Source organism: Chenopodium quinoa, unplaced genomic scaffold, assembly GCF_001683475.1.
Source record: "Chenopodium quinoa cultivar QQ74 unplaced genomic scaffold, ASM168347v1, whole genome shotgun sequence".
Taxonomy (NCBI): Eukaryota; Viridiplantae; Streptophyta; class Magnoliopsida; order Caryophyllales; family Amaranthaceae; genus Chenopodium; species Chenopodium quinoa.
Window position 1 is genome coordinate 978,184 of NW_018743575.1, and position 19,685 is coordinate 997,868.

The 19,685-nt window shown below is 32.9% G+C and overlaps 1 protein-coding gene across 2 annotated transcripts in view; it reads left to right on the top strand.

The window, feature by feature from the left end:
- The window catches only part of LOC110682678 (exportin-7-like), a 40,753-nt gene extending 23,995 nt beyond the window's left edge, over positions 1-16,758 (top strand). For both annotated transcript variants that reach the window (XM_021859010.1, XM_021859011.1), the window contains exons 24-29: positions 3,025-3,155; positions 7,562-7,708; positions 7,888-8,016; positions 8,289-8,387; positions 15,747-15,785; positions 16,157-16,758. In XM_021859010.1, coding sequence (XP_021714702.1) covers positions 3,025-3,155; positions 7,562-7,708; positions 7,888-8,016; positions 8,289-8,387; positions 15,747-15,785; positions 16,157-16,294 — 683 coding nt within the window. In that variant the 3' untranslated portion in view covers positions 16,295-16,758. The remainder of the gene's footprint in view (positions 1-3,024; positions 3,156-7,561; positions 7,709-7,887; positions 8,017-8,288; positions 8,388-15,746; positions 15,786-16,156) is intronic.
- The last annotated feature ends 2,927 nt before the right edge of the window (positions 16,759-19,685 follow it).

The window sequence follows — 19,685 nt, forward strand, 5'->3', positions numbered from 1 at the left end:
ACCCATTTTTTATATCCCGCCCCATCTTATTAAACGCCCCAACCCTTTCCCTCCTCAATATCTCAAGACTCGTGAACCGAACTCCCCCTTCCTTATGATCTTCGTCTTCATTGTTCTTCGATTACATCAATTAAAAAATTTAGGGAAAAAAACCTAATTTTCAACAACCCAATTTCATAAAAATTCAGAAATCTAAAGAAAGGAAAACACATTATTTTGGTCGAAAAGTGATAAATTGATTCATTCAAGACTTGAATTGCATAATTTAACAGCTTTTGGGGTAATTAAGCCTTCAAATTTGAGCGAAAGGAAGATCGTTATGGAGGATGTGAGAGAGCATGGGTCTTTTGTGGGGGAATTTGGAGGGAAAAGAGTGTAATTAGGAAAGAAATAAGATCACATGCCAAGTTGCTCTAGTCAACACTGGAAAAGAGAGAGTCAACGTCGGAAAGTTGGCTAAGGTCTTCTTTGACAAAAAAAATTTGTTTAAGGTCTAAACTTGCCAAAATAAATTTTATAAGGTTGTTTTCTGACAAAGGGGTGCTTATAAAAGTGCTTTATGCATAAACTAATAAATCCCTATTTCAGTGTCTTTTCAGGCACAAAACACATAAAGAATATGCTCAGTCTCCATGCTGGGTTGTCAAATTTGCAGTTTGTCTTATCATTTAATCTATTAATGCTTTTGGCTATACTCATTCAAAATTTTGCAAAAGTGCTTATATAAGGAATTAAGGAGTGAAAAAGATAGATAAATCCCCAACCTGGCGAACCGTATCCTCCAACATCTACAATCCAGAAAGGGCATGCCTCTAACCAACCTTTTAGTAAGCTCGTTCAATATTTAGAGGACTTCATCTGAATTGTAGATTCCCAAAAAGAAAATAAAAAACCTTTTCTTAGTACACTTAAGGAAATCAATCTTTTTCCTAATGCCACTTTTAACTAAGCTAGCACATTTTTGAAATGGAACCATGTGACATGCATTTGTATGGACTATAACTGTAAGTCCATGCACGGGATCTGGAAATCTGAGTACCCTAAAGCCCTGAGAGTATCATAGCTGCTCTGATCACTTGATATAAAATAGGAGGTAGATATAAATTCCAGAACTGCGATAAATTCTTCCCTAGAGATTTTTTTCATGCTAGAGTTTTACTTTAGGCCTATGCACAGTTTGATTGTACAAGATGGTCTCTCACTTGTAAAGTGATAAATAGCACTGGAATTGAATAGGATAAAGCCTCCCCAATGCTACCCCTCTCAAAAACTCTCACACTATCCCTAGGCTATTGTCGCCGATTTCTGAATGGGACCCAGACGTAGGCAAGCGGGAAATTAGGGTCGCTCAGGACGCTCACCCACTTTGGAACAAATACTCTTGGAGAAGAAGGCTGCAGAATGACCTTAGCAAATCACCATAAAGATCTAAGGGTAGTGTAAACTATTGACCTTCTGAAGTTTATTTGAGACAAAAAATAATAATGTTGCCTCTGAATTGCTAATGAGAAACAGACATCATGTTTCAATGCTTAAACCTCCCGACACATCCTGCATCCTCTGCAAAAAGTTAATACAAAAGATGGCGATCAGAGGGTACAGAAAAAAAGAGGCTCAAACATCTGATAGCTTAAGAATAGGTTCAATTGATGGCCATTCACCACAGAAAGCATGCTGATAAAATCAACGATGCATGCATTGTTTCCACTTGTTGTGAGCCCATCAACCCTTTACGCAACATTAACTCTCTCAATATACTTTCAATTCCTAGTTATTTAGATGTCTTACAGGATTTACTACATGGATGGATGCATGTCTAGGTTTTGGAGGCATTTATCATCTATAAATTTTTCATATATCTGCCCTAAACTGCAGCATCGAGTGTCTTTAACTCCATATACAACTCTTAGTATCCAATGTTTATCATTTCACGTGGAAATTTCTTTGTAACACAAGGTCATCACAATTCCTCTCCATCGAGTGATTATTAACCTTATCATTTGACATTCATAACCTCTTACTATTCTGTCAGTGTGTGTGTGTGTGTGTGTGTGTGTGTGTGTGTGTGTGTTGCTGATGGATGATTTTACATCGTAACTATGTGACTCTTTAATAATGTATGTGCCTCTTTTTTCTTTCTTTCTTTTTTTATTCCCTGTTATCTCCGTTTTAAGTTTTTGTAGTTTTTCCATAAAAAAAAAAATAAAAAAAAATAAATTGGTGTATGTAGCTCTGTTCAATTATATTCTTTGAAGAATTTGTGATTGTTTGGACCAGTGACATGTATTCTAGATGTGCTTGCTGATTGTCCCTCTCACACTTAATGAACTATTTATCTAAATTGATTAAATATGGACTATATCATGTTTTTCTAATTAATTAGACCCTTCATCCCTAAGAATGAGCTCTTTTCTTTTGATAGTGTATCCTTTGATTGTCTTTTTAATTACACAATGCCTATTGTTACAATTGTAATTCACTACTATTTGTATTGATAAATTCCTAACTAATACTTTCTCCGTTCCCCTAATATTGCAACATGGGGAAGGGGCATGGATTTTAAGAAGAGGAGAGAGATAGAGAGGAATAAAGATAGAGACCCATGTGATGAGGAAAGAGAAAGAGAGACAACATGGGCAAATAGGGAAATGTTCTGATATTTGTGAAACTTCCTAAAATGATAATTGTTGCTGTGCAACGGGGGAAGTAATTGCTGAAAACCAAATAAGATGATCATTGTAAGACAGAGGTAGCATTATCTTCCCTAATTTCTGTATAAAGAATATTTAAGGAAAATTTTGGCACTTTGTATGGTGGCGATTGTCAAATTAAAATTTGTGGCACTCTATGAATATCAGTATACAGTGATTTTAATCTAGAAAAGAAAAAGAGGGAATTAACAACTAAACTACTTATTTATTTTATCTGAATGATATAACTTTTCTAATGGGTCTTGCTGCATGTGAAAATTATGTGGGTATGTTCACGTCTTGATTAATGTTGTTAATTCTTTTTTCACTGTAGCTCTTGGTGGAAACTATGTCAATTTTGGTGTATTTGAACTTTATGGCGATAGAGCTCTTGCTGATGCCCTTGACATGGCTCTGAAGATGACCTTATCGATCCCTTTGGGGGACATCTTGGTGTTTCGTAAGGTATGTGATGCTCTACATAATTACATGTGCTATTATTTCTGAATTAAATTCCATTGTTCTGGTCTATCCTACAATAATAGCTACTGTGAACATAACAGGTAAATAGTACCATCCTGTAATATAAGGAAGATATTCTATAGGGAGTATAAATTTTCTGTGAACTAGCTCAACTATTTCACCAGTTCCATCAAATATTATCAGAATATTTCCCTCTTTATTTTATAGGGAGTATAAAGAAGAAAATAACGGTTTTTGAACGGATTATCTTTTTTCTGTTGATGGATCGTGCTGCTATTATTTCCAGTCCTCTATGTAAATAACCCTCTTGAATCTCAGGCCAAAGCCATCTTCATCATCTAAAGGCCAAAGCCATCTTCATCATCTATAAATTTTGCTTAATGTGTAACAGAAATGGCTCTAGAATCTTTTACAGTACCTTGCTATCCTAAATTGAACTGTTGAACCAAAACTGAAAATTTGTAACAGAAGAGCCCTACTTAATTCAACTGATTTTTCTTATTATAAATCTGTTTATCAATAAGCAGCATTGTTTGCAGATATAAACCTGTTGTCTTGTTTCTCACTGCCCTCCATAGTAGGACTTAGGAGGTGCATAGTTACTCCAGCTAAACTTTAGGTGATTAGTAATAAATTTCTTTTGCACTGTAGGTGATGGATTTGAATTTTGTGTGTTGCAGTAGGGTAATCCCCATTTGGCTATTTCTCATTTATTTGTGTGTTTGTATGTGGATGCTTTAAAAGTGAAAAAGAAAAACAGGGCTGCAATTACCTCATTAAAACAGTGGAAACTTGTATCCTTGGGGAAAAATATTACGGTATGTAGTAGAATTGTAGAAGCAACAGTGTAATAGACTGAAATTACTACATGTGATACACCGAGATTACTGCTAACTTACTCACGAAAATAACAGGAAAATAGAGAGAAAAAGATTGATTCTTTGATTAAAAGGTTTGAGCTTTTTACAAACTAGCAACTTTAGGTTGCAAATCTACGAGGTAGCTTAAGGCTACTACTCTCCGAATAGTGACTTGAGGTCACAACTCTCCTAAGTGTTCTCTCAAAAATCTGCCTACCTTTTCCTTTCCCTCTCTCTCTGTAAACTAATTTCAAAGACCATGACTATTTATATTGCCCCTTCTTAGGTTTGTCTATTACAGATAGGTGTTATGTTGTGCATTGTTGATGTCATTTTATCTACTTCCTCCGTTTCTTTTTAGTTGCATCGCTTTAATAATTGTGGACTCCTAGGCAATTTTTGGAGATGAGAGAGATAAAGAGAAAGAAAAAATTAGAGCCATGTGATAGGAGAGAGATAGAGAGAGTTTATTAATTTTCAAGGAAAGTGATGTATCTATTTAAAATGTTCCTTTTTTAGAAAGTGATGCATCTACAGACAAACAGAGGAACTATGTATTTTCTAGATTTATTTTATTCTACTTGAAAATATAGTCATAGCTTTTACCATATGATGTTTGAATAAATACGATGGTTATAATTGTTATGGTTATTGAATTATGAGTCTAAAGTATTTATGTTGACTTCATTCATTAGTATCAATATAAATAATGGCCATAGGGTTTTACTTGCAACATTATGTTTTTTCACGTTTTCCAATTTCAAACGTTAATATCTTTAGTTTTGTATTTTTAAATATTGTACTCCCTCCGTTTCATAATGTTAGTCCCATATGCTATTTTAGGCGTTTAAAAAAGATCTACCCATATTGTATATTTTCCTTTTATAGCCTTTATTTATTTCCTATTACGCCCTCACTGTCTTATTTAAATACCCATTATATCCCTTGATTCTATTTGGATCGTTTCCTAAATTTCCACGCTTAATAACTCTAGTCAATGATTTTTCACCACATTATTTTGTTTTTTTTACTGATACATTTAACTTCTCAAACATCCAGATTCTTCCCTTCTCTCTTCTTTAACTTCCCATCATTATCCACTGTACATGAAGAACCCTAGTTTTCTCTCTTCAATCTGAAGGCTAATCTGTCTTTACTCCTTAAAATTTCGATTTTCTGGGTCAGTGCCACCAGATTCAACGAAGCCCCCAGTTAATTTTGTTAAACGTTCACTTTCTCTCTCCTTGATATTTTTCTCTCTCCTCAATAGGTTGTATATTTGGTACGAATTCGATTAAATCTTGTCTTGATTGTTCTATATTGTGTTTTTTTACCACTTTAATAGTCTTTGTGCGTAAACCTTGTCTTGATTGTTCTGTATTGTAGAGGTATACGATGAGGAATGAGATTGAATTGAGATTAAGCTGCATTTGCCATTCGTTTGGTGCTTGCTAGCCATGAGTTCTGATGTGCTGGGTGTATTTGCTCAAATTGAGATTTAATTGAGATCAATGTTTAATGCTCGTAATATTTGCTCAAATTGTCTTTATCTTTTTGTTCTTGTTTCAAATTTCTTTCTGAAGATTCAATTATTTTGTTTAATTTTCGAAATATAAAAACATTAACGTGGTGTTCTCGTAAAAAAATTAAAAAAAAAGTCTAAATTACTGGGAAAATTAAAAAGTTGCATTTTAATTTTCATGATTTTTATTTAAATCTGATTAGTTAAAGATTTTGAAATGTTAAATTTGATTGGTTAATTGTGATGGTAGTGGATTAATGATATGGCAATAAAATCTTAGCTAAGTCGCATGCTCAGCCACAAAGGCCACAATTATGGCTTATACTTTCCAAAACATCAGAAAAATTGAATATGACATAACTAATTATGAGCTGTTATAGTATTTTAATGTTAGATGCCCAATATTCTTCTTTTCTTATTTTACGTGATTGATTCCAAATGGGACTAACATATAGAAACGAAGGGAGAAAAATTAAATTTTAGTAGAGTACACATTAAGATAGATCTTACCCATATGACTATATTTTCTGTAAATGAATCACGGAATGTAATTGAAGTAAAGAATGTGAATAGTGTACAATATACTCCCTCGGTCCCAATATATAATTCTTATTTTTGTTTTTTCACGGTATTTAAGAAATGGGAGGAGAAAGTGGATGAAGTACATGAAAAAAGTGCAAATTACAATTATAGACAAAAGTTAGTGAGGGAAAAGTGAATGAAGTACATAAAAAAAAAAAGATGAAAAGTACAATTATAGGCAAAAGTTAAAGAGAGAAAGTGGAAAAAAATACAAAGCAAGTGGAAAATTTATGGGTAATTTAAGAAGTACAATGAATAAAGTTAAAAAAAATGAGGGTATAATGGTCTTTACATTCTATCCAAAAATATAAATAGGAACAACATTTTGGTTCTTTAAAATAGGAAAACAGAAACTATATATGGGACGGAAGGAGTAGAAGTTTTCCAAGTAAAAAAAAAAGGAGGAAATACTTTTTACGCCTTATGTCTGAAAACTTGAAAATTCTTGTAAGAATGACGTTATTATGATGGAGTAGCCTTATCTTACTCCATGCTCCCTTAAGTATGTTACACCCCTTTTCCCAAATTATTTTTTACACATATAATGGCAGTTAGTGAATTGGTATTTTATTTAAAATGTAAATGTGATAGGAGTTATGGACTATTTTGCACAGAAAAGGTGGATGTGATGAGTGATAGTGCTTTTATTAAATTGAAAAGGATAGAGGTGTCATACAACGAACATGTCAGTGTAATGCAAATATGCAAGGGACTAGGATGTACAGTCTGGTGGCTCCATGATATAAGAATTGGATTATGAGGTGCAGCTCCTTTATGTTCTCTTTTTTGTAATAATTATGAGTATTAAGATATTAGCTTTGAACGTGACACATTTGCGTAATGATATTTCTAGTTGAAGTTATGCAAACTGATGTACAGGCCAGGTTGTTTCCTATTTCAGTTTATGAAACTATTGAGTGTTATGAGATTACGCCTTATTCTATTTAACTTGTTTTGACTAAGATAACTTTAGTTCTGTTCAGTTCAGGAAGTTGAAACAGTGATTTATTTATTTACCTCCTCTCTCTCTTCCCCCCCCCCCCCTCCCCCCGGGACAATTTCACACACAATTAAGAAATTACATACATAATAAGCTTTAAGCAGACAATATAAGATCAGATGATACAAATTTAGACAAAATAAATAGGATCAAACATAGCCTAAACTCTGAGTTTGAGTTAGTGTAATGTGTAAAGTATGTGTTTTCTATTCTCTTACAGTGGAGAGTCTATATTACTGGACATAGTTGACTGCTGTTTCTTCAGATTTAGAAACTGATATTGCTTTTACTATGGTTGAACCGTTGAATCTTGAAGGGACTTTTTTAATCTATGCTCATTAAATATGCTAGTAAGCATTCACTTTATCATTTAGTATTTACACTTAAAAAAGTTTGATGTGAGTTTATTTCTCTTTGTTGGCAGTTAACAAGGGCATATTTTGCCTTTCTGGAGGTTTTGTTTAGCAGTCATATTGCTTTTGTACTGAATCTTGATACAAGCACTTTTATGCGCATTATGGGATCCCTTGAATCTGGTCTTAAAGGTTTAGATACTGGCATCTCAACACAGGTGCGTTACAGCTGCCCTGCATCCCAGTAGCCAATATTTCTTAAAATTATATACAGCTTTTTTTTTTAGTTCATGTTTGTGTGGCTCTAGATTATTTCAAGTGGAGTGAATGTAAAAGATTGCTGTTTTCTTCACATATTATCATATTCTAGCTTGACATTTATCAATGCTCTTCTCAGTGCGCATCAGCAATTGATAATTTGGCAGCTTTTTATTTCAACAACATTACTATGGGGGATGCACCTTCTTCACCAGCTACAATCAGTCTTGCACGGCATATTGCAGAATGCCCCACATTGTTCCCAGAAGTAAGATTTTATATCCTCAAATCATCGTGAAGAGGGATTTATTTTTTTTTTTTTAATTTATTAGTTTTTAAAATAAGTTCTTTTTCCTTATACATATAGCCGACTATGACACTTAAACACCTATCTGTATGAGGTAGCAAGATGTGTGCAGTCTTGCACACTATTGATTCAGTTCTATTAAAGTTGGAGAGAATAGCTGGGAGGGCACATAATTTTATTTTGTATGGCTTTAGTGTCCTATTGTGGTAATAATCTACTTTTGCTTCTGACAGATTTTGAAGACCTTATTTGAGCTTGTTTTATTTGAGGACTGTCCCAATCAATGGAGCTTGAGTAGGCCTATTCTGAGTCTGATTTTGATAAGCGAGCAGGTACTAGCTTTTTAATCTATACGCTTCTTTTGTTCGGCCAACACAGAGTATAAGTAGCTTTGTGTTTGTATCATTACGGAAAAAACTATGCATGCCTGGGATAACACTGTATGAATTAGACTGATTTCATGCTGTTGATAGTACATAGTATCTGGCTAAAAGTAGCTTTGTGATGCAATTTTTTTTGTTTTTAGTTTTCAATAAAGATGCAGTGATGCTTAATATGATGCCATTGTGCAGAAATCAAGACATTTGATATTTCCCCTGCTTTTTAGTAAACCTAGCATTTTGTGAGGATGCTTATTAATTTTATTTTATTTTTTTCCAAAATTTTAAGGTATGTGTAATATATCTATAAGATAAAAAGTACATGTTATAAAGTAATAAGGTACATCACTCTTAAGTTAAAAAAAAAAAGATGAATTTTTCTTAAAAATAAATTCAAAATGAATATTTAAGGTACGTGTCATATAGCTATATGATACATGTTTGAAAGATAAAAGGTACATCACTTTAAGCACCAAAAAAAAAAAAAAAAAAACATAAATAAACAACTAAAAAAAAAAAAAATACATTTATACAAATTTTTTTGATGCACTCTTTAATTTTATTACATGTACTTTATGAGGAAGCCCTAGTTAATCACCGGGATAAAAAAAAATTGCTTATCACATGGCATTTTGGTAAATAAATCAACAACTCTATCCAATCATCATCACTATTGATTTATTTACAAAAATGCCATGTGACAAGCAATAATTGTATATCTCGGTGATGAGTTTGTATTTACTCGTACTTTATGTGTTTCTCACCATAAGAATAGTTCTCATGTGAACCTAAATCTTGGTTTCGTGCTGGAGCTTATATGGTTTTTGTTCCACCTTTTGACTTTATAGCAGACACTACCATGATTGTCATTAAATCGTTTGATTCTTTCAATATGTTAACACTTACATTAAAAATAGCATGTCTAAAAGAGGTCTAGCTAGGAGTGCTCTCCAACCTATTAAGTGAGATGCTCTATTTTACAGTCTTTGACCCATCTCAACTCCCTTTTTGGAGGATATCATCTGTTTCTTTATAGATTTTGCTTTCTTTAATGGATCTTTTGCTTTCAAGGCAACCTCTTGAATGTAGTCTACTTGTACCACATCCTTTACTACGAAGTGATTGCTTAGCTATCTTAGCTTGTATCTTGGCCATATTCTCTCACCTTTAATTCATCCTTGTAATAAAGTAGATTTGTGTGACATGCAATGTGCTATTATAGTTTTCTTTGGTAATATGGATTTTACAAATAGTTTTATTAGAGGTAAGAAAGCAATTTACGTAAAGTGAAATATTAGCTAAAGAAAAATAATTCAAAGAAAGAAAAGAAATTAGAAGGGAATTTAAATGAATTGGGCGAGCAAAGAAAACTAGGCCACAGTAGTATACTTAACAAATAATGAAATATGTCAAAAAGCCATGTCAATACTTTATGGTCAACATTAATGGGAATTCTACGAAAGGCTACTAAATAAAACTGGGTGTCGAGGTGGTGGGAGAAGTTGAGAACCAATTATATTTAATTAAGTTTGGGACACGAAACAGAAAAGTTAATAACACATAAATGCCATTAATATCATGTAGGAAATTTAATTAGATTTGCAAAGGTAAGTTCCTTGTTAAGGTTTCTTGTGGATCAAGGATAATAAATAAAATTGAAACGTTAAATCTGAACAGCCCTAGGTGGCAAAGGTCACTTGTCAGGTCTTTTGCCTTGTAGTCTTATTGTTCTGATTTGCAGAACTCTTCACTAGCATCTTCTTTCCTACGGTGTCCTATTTTTGGTATGTCAGCGTATCGAAAGAGGTAATATTTTATATACTGCATGTTTGACTGGTCTTAATAGTTGGTTCTTATGGTATCCACATATCACGACATGGGTAGCATAATCATACTCGATATGGGTAGCATTACAAATTTACAATGTCCAGGTGGGACATGGGTTGTGCCATGAGCCCATGACATCATTCAAAGTACTCAGGTTTGTTTTTAAGATTATATATAAGTTTTGAATCCCACAAAAAATCACAATGCTAAAAAAAACATTGTGAGATAAATATCTTTGAAAAAAAAAAAAAAAAAAAAAAAAAAAATTAAAAGAATCTTAATAAACATTTAAGGGATCAGCAGGTTTTGTGTGTGGTTGGCCACATGGTGTGGCCAGCTAACACACAAGTAACCCTTGACCAAGTAACATCTGACCGACGTAGTAACCCTCCCGATGGACCTAGTAACCCCTGATCGACCAAGTAACCCCTGACCGACCTAGTAACCCATGACCAAGTAACCCCTACTGACCGCCCTGTATGTTGTTATACAATGTGTCGAGAAAGCTGTCGTTTAAACATCATTAACCAAATATTAACTTAAATCTCCCTAAAAAAAATTAACTTAATTCGATTGAATTTACAAATTAACTTAAATTGAGGGCAAAAAATGAAAAAAAAAAATTTGACATTGCGAAAAATGAAACGTCAGAGATTGATTTCGCCGTTGATGATGGTGGATACGGCATCACTGGACCTCAACAAATCGTCTTCTCGAACTTTCTGTTCTTCCTCTTCATTCTTCGAGAGTTGTTCGATTTGGAACTCAGAAACCCCAACGAATTTCAAACGAGAAAGTAGCAGCGGTGGTACACAATAAGTCTTCGATTGCCATACTGGTGGGTCAATTGTGGCTGTGAGTGGCTGGATTGCGATACTGGTGGGCTCGATTTGGCAAAGAGGAGAGATAAAATGGGTGGAGCATTTGATGTTGGCTGGCTTCGAGAAGAAGAAAAGAGGAGAGAGAAAGAGAGAGAAGAGAGGAGGGTTGGCAGTTGTGGTGTAAAATAAAAAAAAAAAAAAAGAGAAAATTGTGGCCGGCCACATATGAAAGTTTGTGTTAAAGAATAACCTTAACGTTTTACTATACTGTACATGGATTTATTATCCATGTAATTATAAAAAAAAAATATTATCCAAATACCCTTTTTTCCGAAACGCAAAATTTTGCTAAAATAGGCCAATTTTATCTAATTAATTTATAATACAAATTGAATTAATTATTTAAATTGGAATGGAATTAAATTTGAACCTCGTAACATTCATTCCTTCATAGAAGGTTCTTTAGCAACAAATGAGTAAATTAGGTCGAAACGTTGAAAATCAATTTCGATTGAATTTTAAAGCATCCAAGTATCCAACACTCATTTTTAGCATGCCATTGGTGCTATTAGAATTTAATCTTAATTTTGGACAAACCTAAATTTATTCAAATAAATAATAAAAAAGAAAATTTATGATTAAAATTAAGTTTTAGTTATATGATTAAAATTACCTTTTAAATATTTAAACATTAATTTTTACGTAAATAATTTAAAGCAGTTTTTAGAATGTTGATATACTACCTAAAATACTAATCGCTATCATGTTTGAGGTTATTTTTTAAGTATTAATTATATGTACATGATTTCTTTCTTATTATCTTCAATTATTATGACAAATTATTTTTAGAAAGAAAAATAATTAGGACAAATGGTGAGTGTACAAATAGATTAGCCAATTGAATTATATAATATTAGGAAAACATACTTAAACGTTATAATTTAAATTAAAACTACTAATATGTTTATCATTTTGCCAAGTTTGTATAGGTGACACATGTATGGCCATTCGAATTGAATTAAAATGGGTCATTTTTGGTTTGGTGACTCATGATTTGATATTTGTGAATCTTTCTGTACAATCATCACTTTTCTCAATTATTTTTCTTTTCTAAAAATAATTGATCATAATAATTGAGGTTAATTAGTAAGAAATCATGTAGATATTATTAATGTTTGAAAATAATTTTCAAAGTGATAGCAATGTTTAATTTAGGTAGGATATTTAGCTTTATGAAAACTGCTTTTTAATTATTTACTTAATAATTTAGGTTTAATTATAACTTAATTTTAAGCATTTAATAAAAATTAATTTTAAAACAAAAAAAAATTCCAATAATTTTTGTACAAATTTAGGTTAGGAATTTGGTTGTAAAAATTAAGTAAAATTTTAGTAGCATCAATGTTCAAAATGAATGTTGGAGGCTTTAAACATCAAATTAAATCGGAATCGAATTTCAATGTTATACCTAATTTATTTGTCTCTTGCTAGGAGTGAATGTTAGTCGAATCCCATTAAATTTCAGTCCAAATTACACAACTAATTCAATTTGGATTTTTAAAAAATCGGGTAAAATTGAACCTTCTTTTTCAAAAAATTTATTTTCAGATTAATCTATGTAAAGTGTGGTAAGACATTAATGTTATTTGTTAATTTTTGTTTTAAATTAATTTTTTTAAAAATATTTATCTCATGAATCATTTTGAGCATTGTGATTCTTTATATGTATTTAAACTTATATGTAGACTTAAAATTTCTTTTCTAACTATTTTGGCTAAAACCGGATTTGATTCTTTTAAATGATGCGTAGGCTTGATCCATGTCCCACACTATGTCGTCATATCGGATTATTTTCATGGTGTGCCTAACTAGCCCTTGTGTTAGCCTATCTCATGCTACGTGGGTACTCGCTAAGTAATCATATTCGACATGGGTACTTAGGTAGCATTACCTAATTGAAATATATAAAACCAAGAAAATGAAATCAACATTATAATTATAATCTAATTAAAAATTGCTAATTAAAATAACATTCCTCTAAGTTTGTAGAGGTGACACATGTATGTGTAGTTTGAATTGATTAAAATCGAGTTGGGTTTAGTGATTCACGATTTGATATGTGAAATTTTTATATACACTCACCACTTATTCTAATTAATTTCCTTTTTAAAAATAATTGAGGTTTATAAAAAATAAATCATGTATAATTAATGTTTGGAAACAATCTCCAACGTGATGGTGATCTTTATTTTAGTAGTATATCAAGCATTATGAAAACTACATTTTATTTTATTTACTTAAATTTATGTTCAATTATTTAAATTCTAATTTTAATCAAAAAATTTACTTAACTAATATTTTTAAGACAAATTCAGGTTTTAAAAGGTGAGGTCAAATTCCAGTAGCATAATTGCCAAAAATAAATGAATTTCCAGTGAATGTTATTTGGATAAACTTTAATTATAGTCCATTTAAACACTTCCTGCATTTCGTAATAATCGTAATAATTTCTTTTTCATCCATTTCATAATAATTGCAACACTTATTCATTTGGTAAGGACCCACAAATATTTTATTATTGTCTCTTCTAGTAACCCTACTTACCCTTCTTTTTTATTAGTTCTCTCTCCTATTTACAATTAACTATCCCCACTAACTATACTTTATATAATAACATTCCCCCCTTTGGTCCCCACCCTATAAGTCTCCTAAACATTTGTGCCTTCCCTAATGTTGCAATTATTACAATTCAGTGGGAGTAACTAATTCATTTTGGATTAAAAGTTAATTGGAGAAAATTTGACCTTCTTTTGCAAAATTTTGATTTTCGAATAAATTATCCATGTAAAGTTTAATTAATATTGATGCCATGCATTAAACGTTTTCTTAAATTTGGATTTTTTTTGTAAGGATTTCACAAACTTTTTAGAGCATTGTGATTTTTTTATATGATTTAAAACTTATATATTATCTTAAAAGTTCTTTCCTATCCAATTTGTTCAAAATCAGACTTGAATATTATGAATGATGTACAAGAATGGCCCTTGTTATGTTGTGTCGTCATATCCATTTTGTTTCGTGCCTAACTAACCCTTGTGTTAGCCTAACCTATACCCAACTAGGAATGACAACGGATCGGATTCTGGTCGGATGTGGCTAAATTGCTTAATAAATGGATCATGAATCCGAATCCGCTTGATCTGAGCCCGATCCGACTTGTATTTTTTCGCCTCCAAATCCGGTCTGTTTATTCACACATCCGATACATTCCGCTCCGTTTTTGAGATATACTAACATTTGCTAGTAATATCTCTAATAAATTTCATTTCTTACATCATATTAGTCATATTCGGATCCAAAGTCCGATCCGCCTCCTATTTGGATTCGAATCTATTTAGTCGGACTCGGATTCGGACTATTTTTAAGCGAATTCGTATCGGACTTTTTTCTTCGATCGAGTCGGATTCGAATCAAACTCGGATTGAGTTGCCATCCCTATGCTGAACTCTTCCTACTTTTATGGGTTTTACAAACAAATTTAGAGGTAAGAAAGCAACATACAAGTGAAATATTAGCTAATGAAAAATAATTTATAGATTGATCCTTTCCTTATTTTTAATCCATCGATGTTCTTTCCCTACTAAGGATGTAACATTTGAACTTGAATTTAAAAAAAAAAAAAAAAGAAAGAATAGAAATTAGAGGGGAATATACAAGGGACGGGCGAACAAAAAAGAATAGGCTATAGGAGATTACTTAGCGAAATATGATGTATGTCAAAAAGCCATGTCAATACTTTATTGTCAACATTAATAGAAATTCTAATGGAAATCTACTCAATAGAACTAGGTGTCGAGGTGGTGGGAGAAGTTGAGAACCAAGTATGTATGCTAAATAGAAAGAGTTGATACTAATGGTATCCTCGTATCGCGCCACATTATGCTCATCCCTGCATATGCTTATGTATTGGACCTTCAAAGTTGTGAGACACACAGCCATTCGTATTATTAAGTATTTGAGTTTATGTTTATGTATTGGATCTTCAGAGTTGTGAAGCAAGCAGCTATTGTTATTGTTAAGTATATTTTGGAGCATTGTTGAATGAAGGTAGGGATTTAGAGGTTAAATACTCAAGGAAATATTCTACAGAAGTGTGTTTTACTGTAATGTGATATATCAGATCAGCTTAAAGATGGAGGTTTTAGAAATCGGATGCTCATCTTTGAAAACTAGTATTCTTCCCTCTGCACTGCCCCTTCCTTTTTCTAGTTGACTTGTTATTTGACTGGGCTGGAACTTTATTATCAACAAGTCTAGGTTAGGGAAACTTAAAAGTAAATAGGTGTAAAAATTAAAAGTTATTTCAAGAAAAAGTCTGGTCACCTGGTCTTTAGTAAATCATCGCTAGTTTGTCTTATACTTCGTATAATACTGTTGCACTATTATCCTGGTTTTATATCTTTTCTTTTTTCTTGGATGCTCCTTTTCCTGCCATTCACATTTTTTTATCTTGTCAAATGAAGTTTGATTCTAACCCAGGACGGGGTTTAATGTAGGAAAAAGATCCAACATAGACATGAAGTAGATCATCTATCTCCTTCCTCACCAGGAAAGGGGAACAAATTATTATTTAACTAACCTGTTATCCTAATTGACTTTGCAGATATTTACGGATTTGAAAACTCAAATACTGACCTCACAGGTATATTTTCGATATTGTCTTTCTGCAATTCTTAGCAATAGACTTATGGTGCACTCAGCTTACAAGAAACAGCTTTAGTTTATGTCTCTTAATTTTTCATTCAAATAAGTCATAGTTGCTTTAATTTTCCCAAACTTTGTTCCCATGAACAGTTGATCTTCTTTTCAATGCATGAAGGGTTTGTTTTTTTTTTTTTTTTTTTTTTTTTTTTTTTTTTTTTTTTTAATGCATAGTTTGTGGTCTATTACTATTATTACATAACTTGCATTATAAGGTGACTTTTGAAGATTGTAGGTCATTATTTAATACCCAACTTCTTATACAAAGCATGTTACATTCACTTAACCGATTTAACCTCTTGATACTTGCAGCCAGTGGAACAACAGCAGCGCCTTGTGCTTTGTTTTGACAAATTAATGGCAGATGTATCCCGAAGTTTAGATTCAAAAAACAGGGACAAGTTTACCCAGAACTTGACTGTTTTCAGGCACGACTTTCGTATGAAGTAGCTCTACTATTTTGGACAGGGAATTCTTCTCAGAAATTATTAATTTAAGCATATCATTTTGTCTTTCATATATGCTTCGATATGTTGGAGTACCTGGATAGGAGGTGCTGATTTCACCTCAAGATCAATGCGCAGGAGAATCATGTTTGCTTTGTATAGTCTTGTTAGCACAGTAAAAGTAGGATCGATTTGGACATTTAATTTAAGTATACTAACATAATAGGTTCTATTTCACTTAGTCTTATGCTTACAAACTGCTAGGATGAAGTTCTTTAATCATATGCCAGAATGCTACAGAGCAACAGGAAATCTTAGGTCAAGTTCATTTTTGTTTAGTAAAATGGAACGCGTTGGATGTCTGGATTGTACTAGTTGTCCGACAGTTCTGCATATTTGTTTTGTACATGAACTTCACAATTCTTTTGACTGTTGATAATGAAAAGATGAATCTGCTTGTATTCCTTCCTTTCATTTGTTCACAGGAGTTATTTGAGCTGAGCACATGATTTGGAAACTCGCTTCTCTCCGAATTTTTGTAGCTTACTTTCTTTGTTACTGTTGAATGCTCAAACATATGGATTTTAGAGTGAAATATGGAGTGCTTGAATTGGACGGTCTAATTTTATCCGATTTCTGTATAATCCAAAATGGATTAGTTATATAGAATTAAATTTGATAAAAACAAATAAGTAGGTAAAAACCTTGAAAATCAACTTCGATTTAATTTGATGCTATTAGATTTGACTTTAATTTTTAGGACTAAATTTCAAACCTTAAGTTGTCCAATGAGATTAGAAAAGCAAACATATGTTTGAAATTATTTATAAGATTACAATAACTAGATATAAGTTTTTAAGTAAATAAAAAATTAAAAGTGGTTACTTCTCATAATGTTTTACATGCTACCAAACAGGCTAACATAAAGATTGCTATCACGTTGGAGATTATATCCAGATATTAAATATACATACCTTTATTTTTATTTTTGTTTTTTTTTTCCATTTTCATTAATCTCAATTATTTTCTTAGGGACGAGTACAATTTCAACCAGTAAATATCAAATCACAGGTCACTAAACCTAAAATGACCCAATTTAATTCAATTTAAATGAGCTAATACATGTGTCACCTGTACAACGAACATTGATACATTTACAAACGATGAGTGCACAAAAGGTCCTCTACAAACTTAGGGAAATAATATCTCAATAATGCTCAATGTTTTATTTTGAAAAGGGTCTCTACTTTGAGCAGATATACGTCAAAGGTCGTTTTATTTAGTAATAATTATAAGGTTATTTTATTTTTGAAAAATCGGTCAGAAACCGTATTATTCTTTATTATTTTTTTCCTAAATTATATTCATGGTTAAAGAAGTGTGTTAGTGACATTAATAGTAAAATTTGTATAAGTGAGAACCATGAGGAGAGAAAAATTAAAAAAAATGTATTGGTGGAGAATGAGAGCCCAAGATGAGATTTATATACAAAAAAAAAAAAGATGAGACTCATATACTTTATCACACCTCCTCATACGAGAATCCGTAGGGCTTGAAATGTGAATGCAACAGGAGACTTCTTATATCCATATTCCACGTCGTTTTCCCAAACTAAGCCATTTTTGCTAAATATTAACCAAAATGGTTGCGTGGCAAAAGTATTTACGAAACTAAGCTTCTAGGCTAAAACGCTGTCTCGGACAACGTTTTATGCCTGGTTTTTTTTTAAAAAAAAAAATTCAACTTAAAAACGCTGTCTGAGACAGCGTTTTTAGTTGTTGACTTTTTTAAAAAAATTTCTTAAATTCTGAGTTTTTAATAAAGTGAAAAAAAAATACACCTATACTAAAAACGCTGCCTGAGACAGCATTTATAGTGTTTTTTATCTTTAAATGAAACGCTGCCTCAGTCAGCGTTTTTATGGTTGTTATATTCGTGTTTCGCAGGCTAGTTCACTTCTCATCCCTCAAACTCTCACTCTCACTCTATCTCGCTGCCGCCACCACAGTCAACCACCGGGCTGCCACCACTGCTGCTGCTGCCGCCACCACTGTGTTGTTGCTGCCCCTCTCCACTCAATTTCGTGGTAAACCCTAAATTCAAACTAGTGTAATGTTGATAATTGTTGAATTGTTCAAATTGCTGCTTTGTTCAAACTAGTGTAATGTTGATAATTACTGCCCCTCTTAATTGTTCAAATTGTATCAAATTGTTGCTAATAATTAATGAAAATGTTGTAAATTGTTGATAATTTTTTATGGTAATGTGGTACATTGTTGATGAAATTGTTCATGAAATTGTTGATGGTAATGTGGTACATATATGTGAAATAGTTGAAATTATTGATGGTAATATGTGAAATATAATTGTTGATAATTATAGATTATTGGTGAGAAGACGGTTATTTCATTATTGATAATTTATCTACCATTTCATATTAGTTTATTGTTTAAAATATTAGTTTGTTAGTAATCGTTTTGCATTGCAACCTAAACTAAGAGTTTATAAATGGAGTTAATGCTTAGTTTGTGGGCAACTTTTTTTACCTCGCTCTAGATTTCAATTATCGTAATATGTGTTTTGGTTATTCCAGCAAGCTACATATGTCTCTGATTACAACACCGCGTCCTTCCAAGTGCTATTCCAGTTATTCTGTTGGTGTTTTGTATGTAACGTTTTCGATGAACAGACACCATGCACGGACAGGATAGGACACCCGGACCCGTTGACCCTTCTGTCCTGACTCTGCAGGACACACATCGGAGCGTCGACGTATGGAACCAGACGGTAATATTTCATCTGTTACTTTTCTGGATTCATTATATTGATGTACTATCTAATATTAATTACAAACGGATCATGCTTTTTCAGGGTGACGTAGCGAAGGCGCTGATTTGCAGGCACTACACTACCCGGGCTCTGGGCGGCTGGGTTGTCGATGAACGATGTCTTGCATACGTCGAGTACGCTGGCTTTGGCGGTATTCATCGGGTGGCGTTCAGGGAGATCGACCGACAGCTTGTCACTGTGCTAGTGGAGAGATGGAGGCAGGAGACGCACTCCTTCCATCTACCAGTTGGGGAGGCCACCGTTACATTGCGGGACGTCACGATACTGACGCGCCTTCCTGTGCATGGGACTGTGGTGACACGATCTGCGATAGTCGATCCGTTGGTTTGGTAGTCTGGGTTCTCGGGGTGCAGCCGGGTCCCGACGATATTAGGGGATCCGGGTTGAGGACCGGCTGGTTACGAGATACTTTCCGTGCCATGCCTGCGGACGCTGATGACGTCACAGTTAAGAGATACGCTCGAGCATACCTGTTCCTGCTCATATCCGGCGTGTTGTTCGGGAACAAGAGCGGGAGCCATATGCAGCTTATTTACCTACAGCTG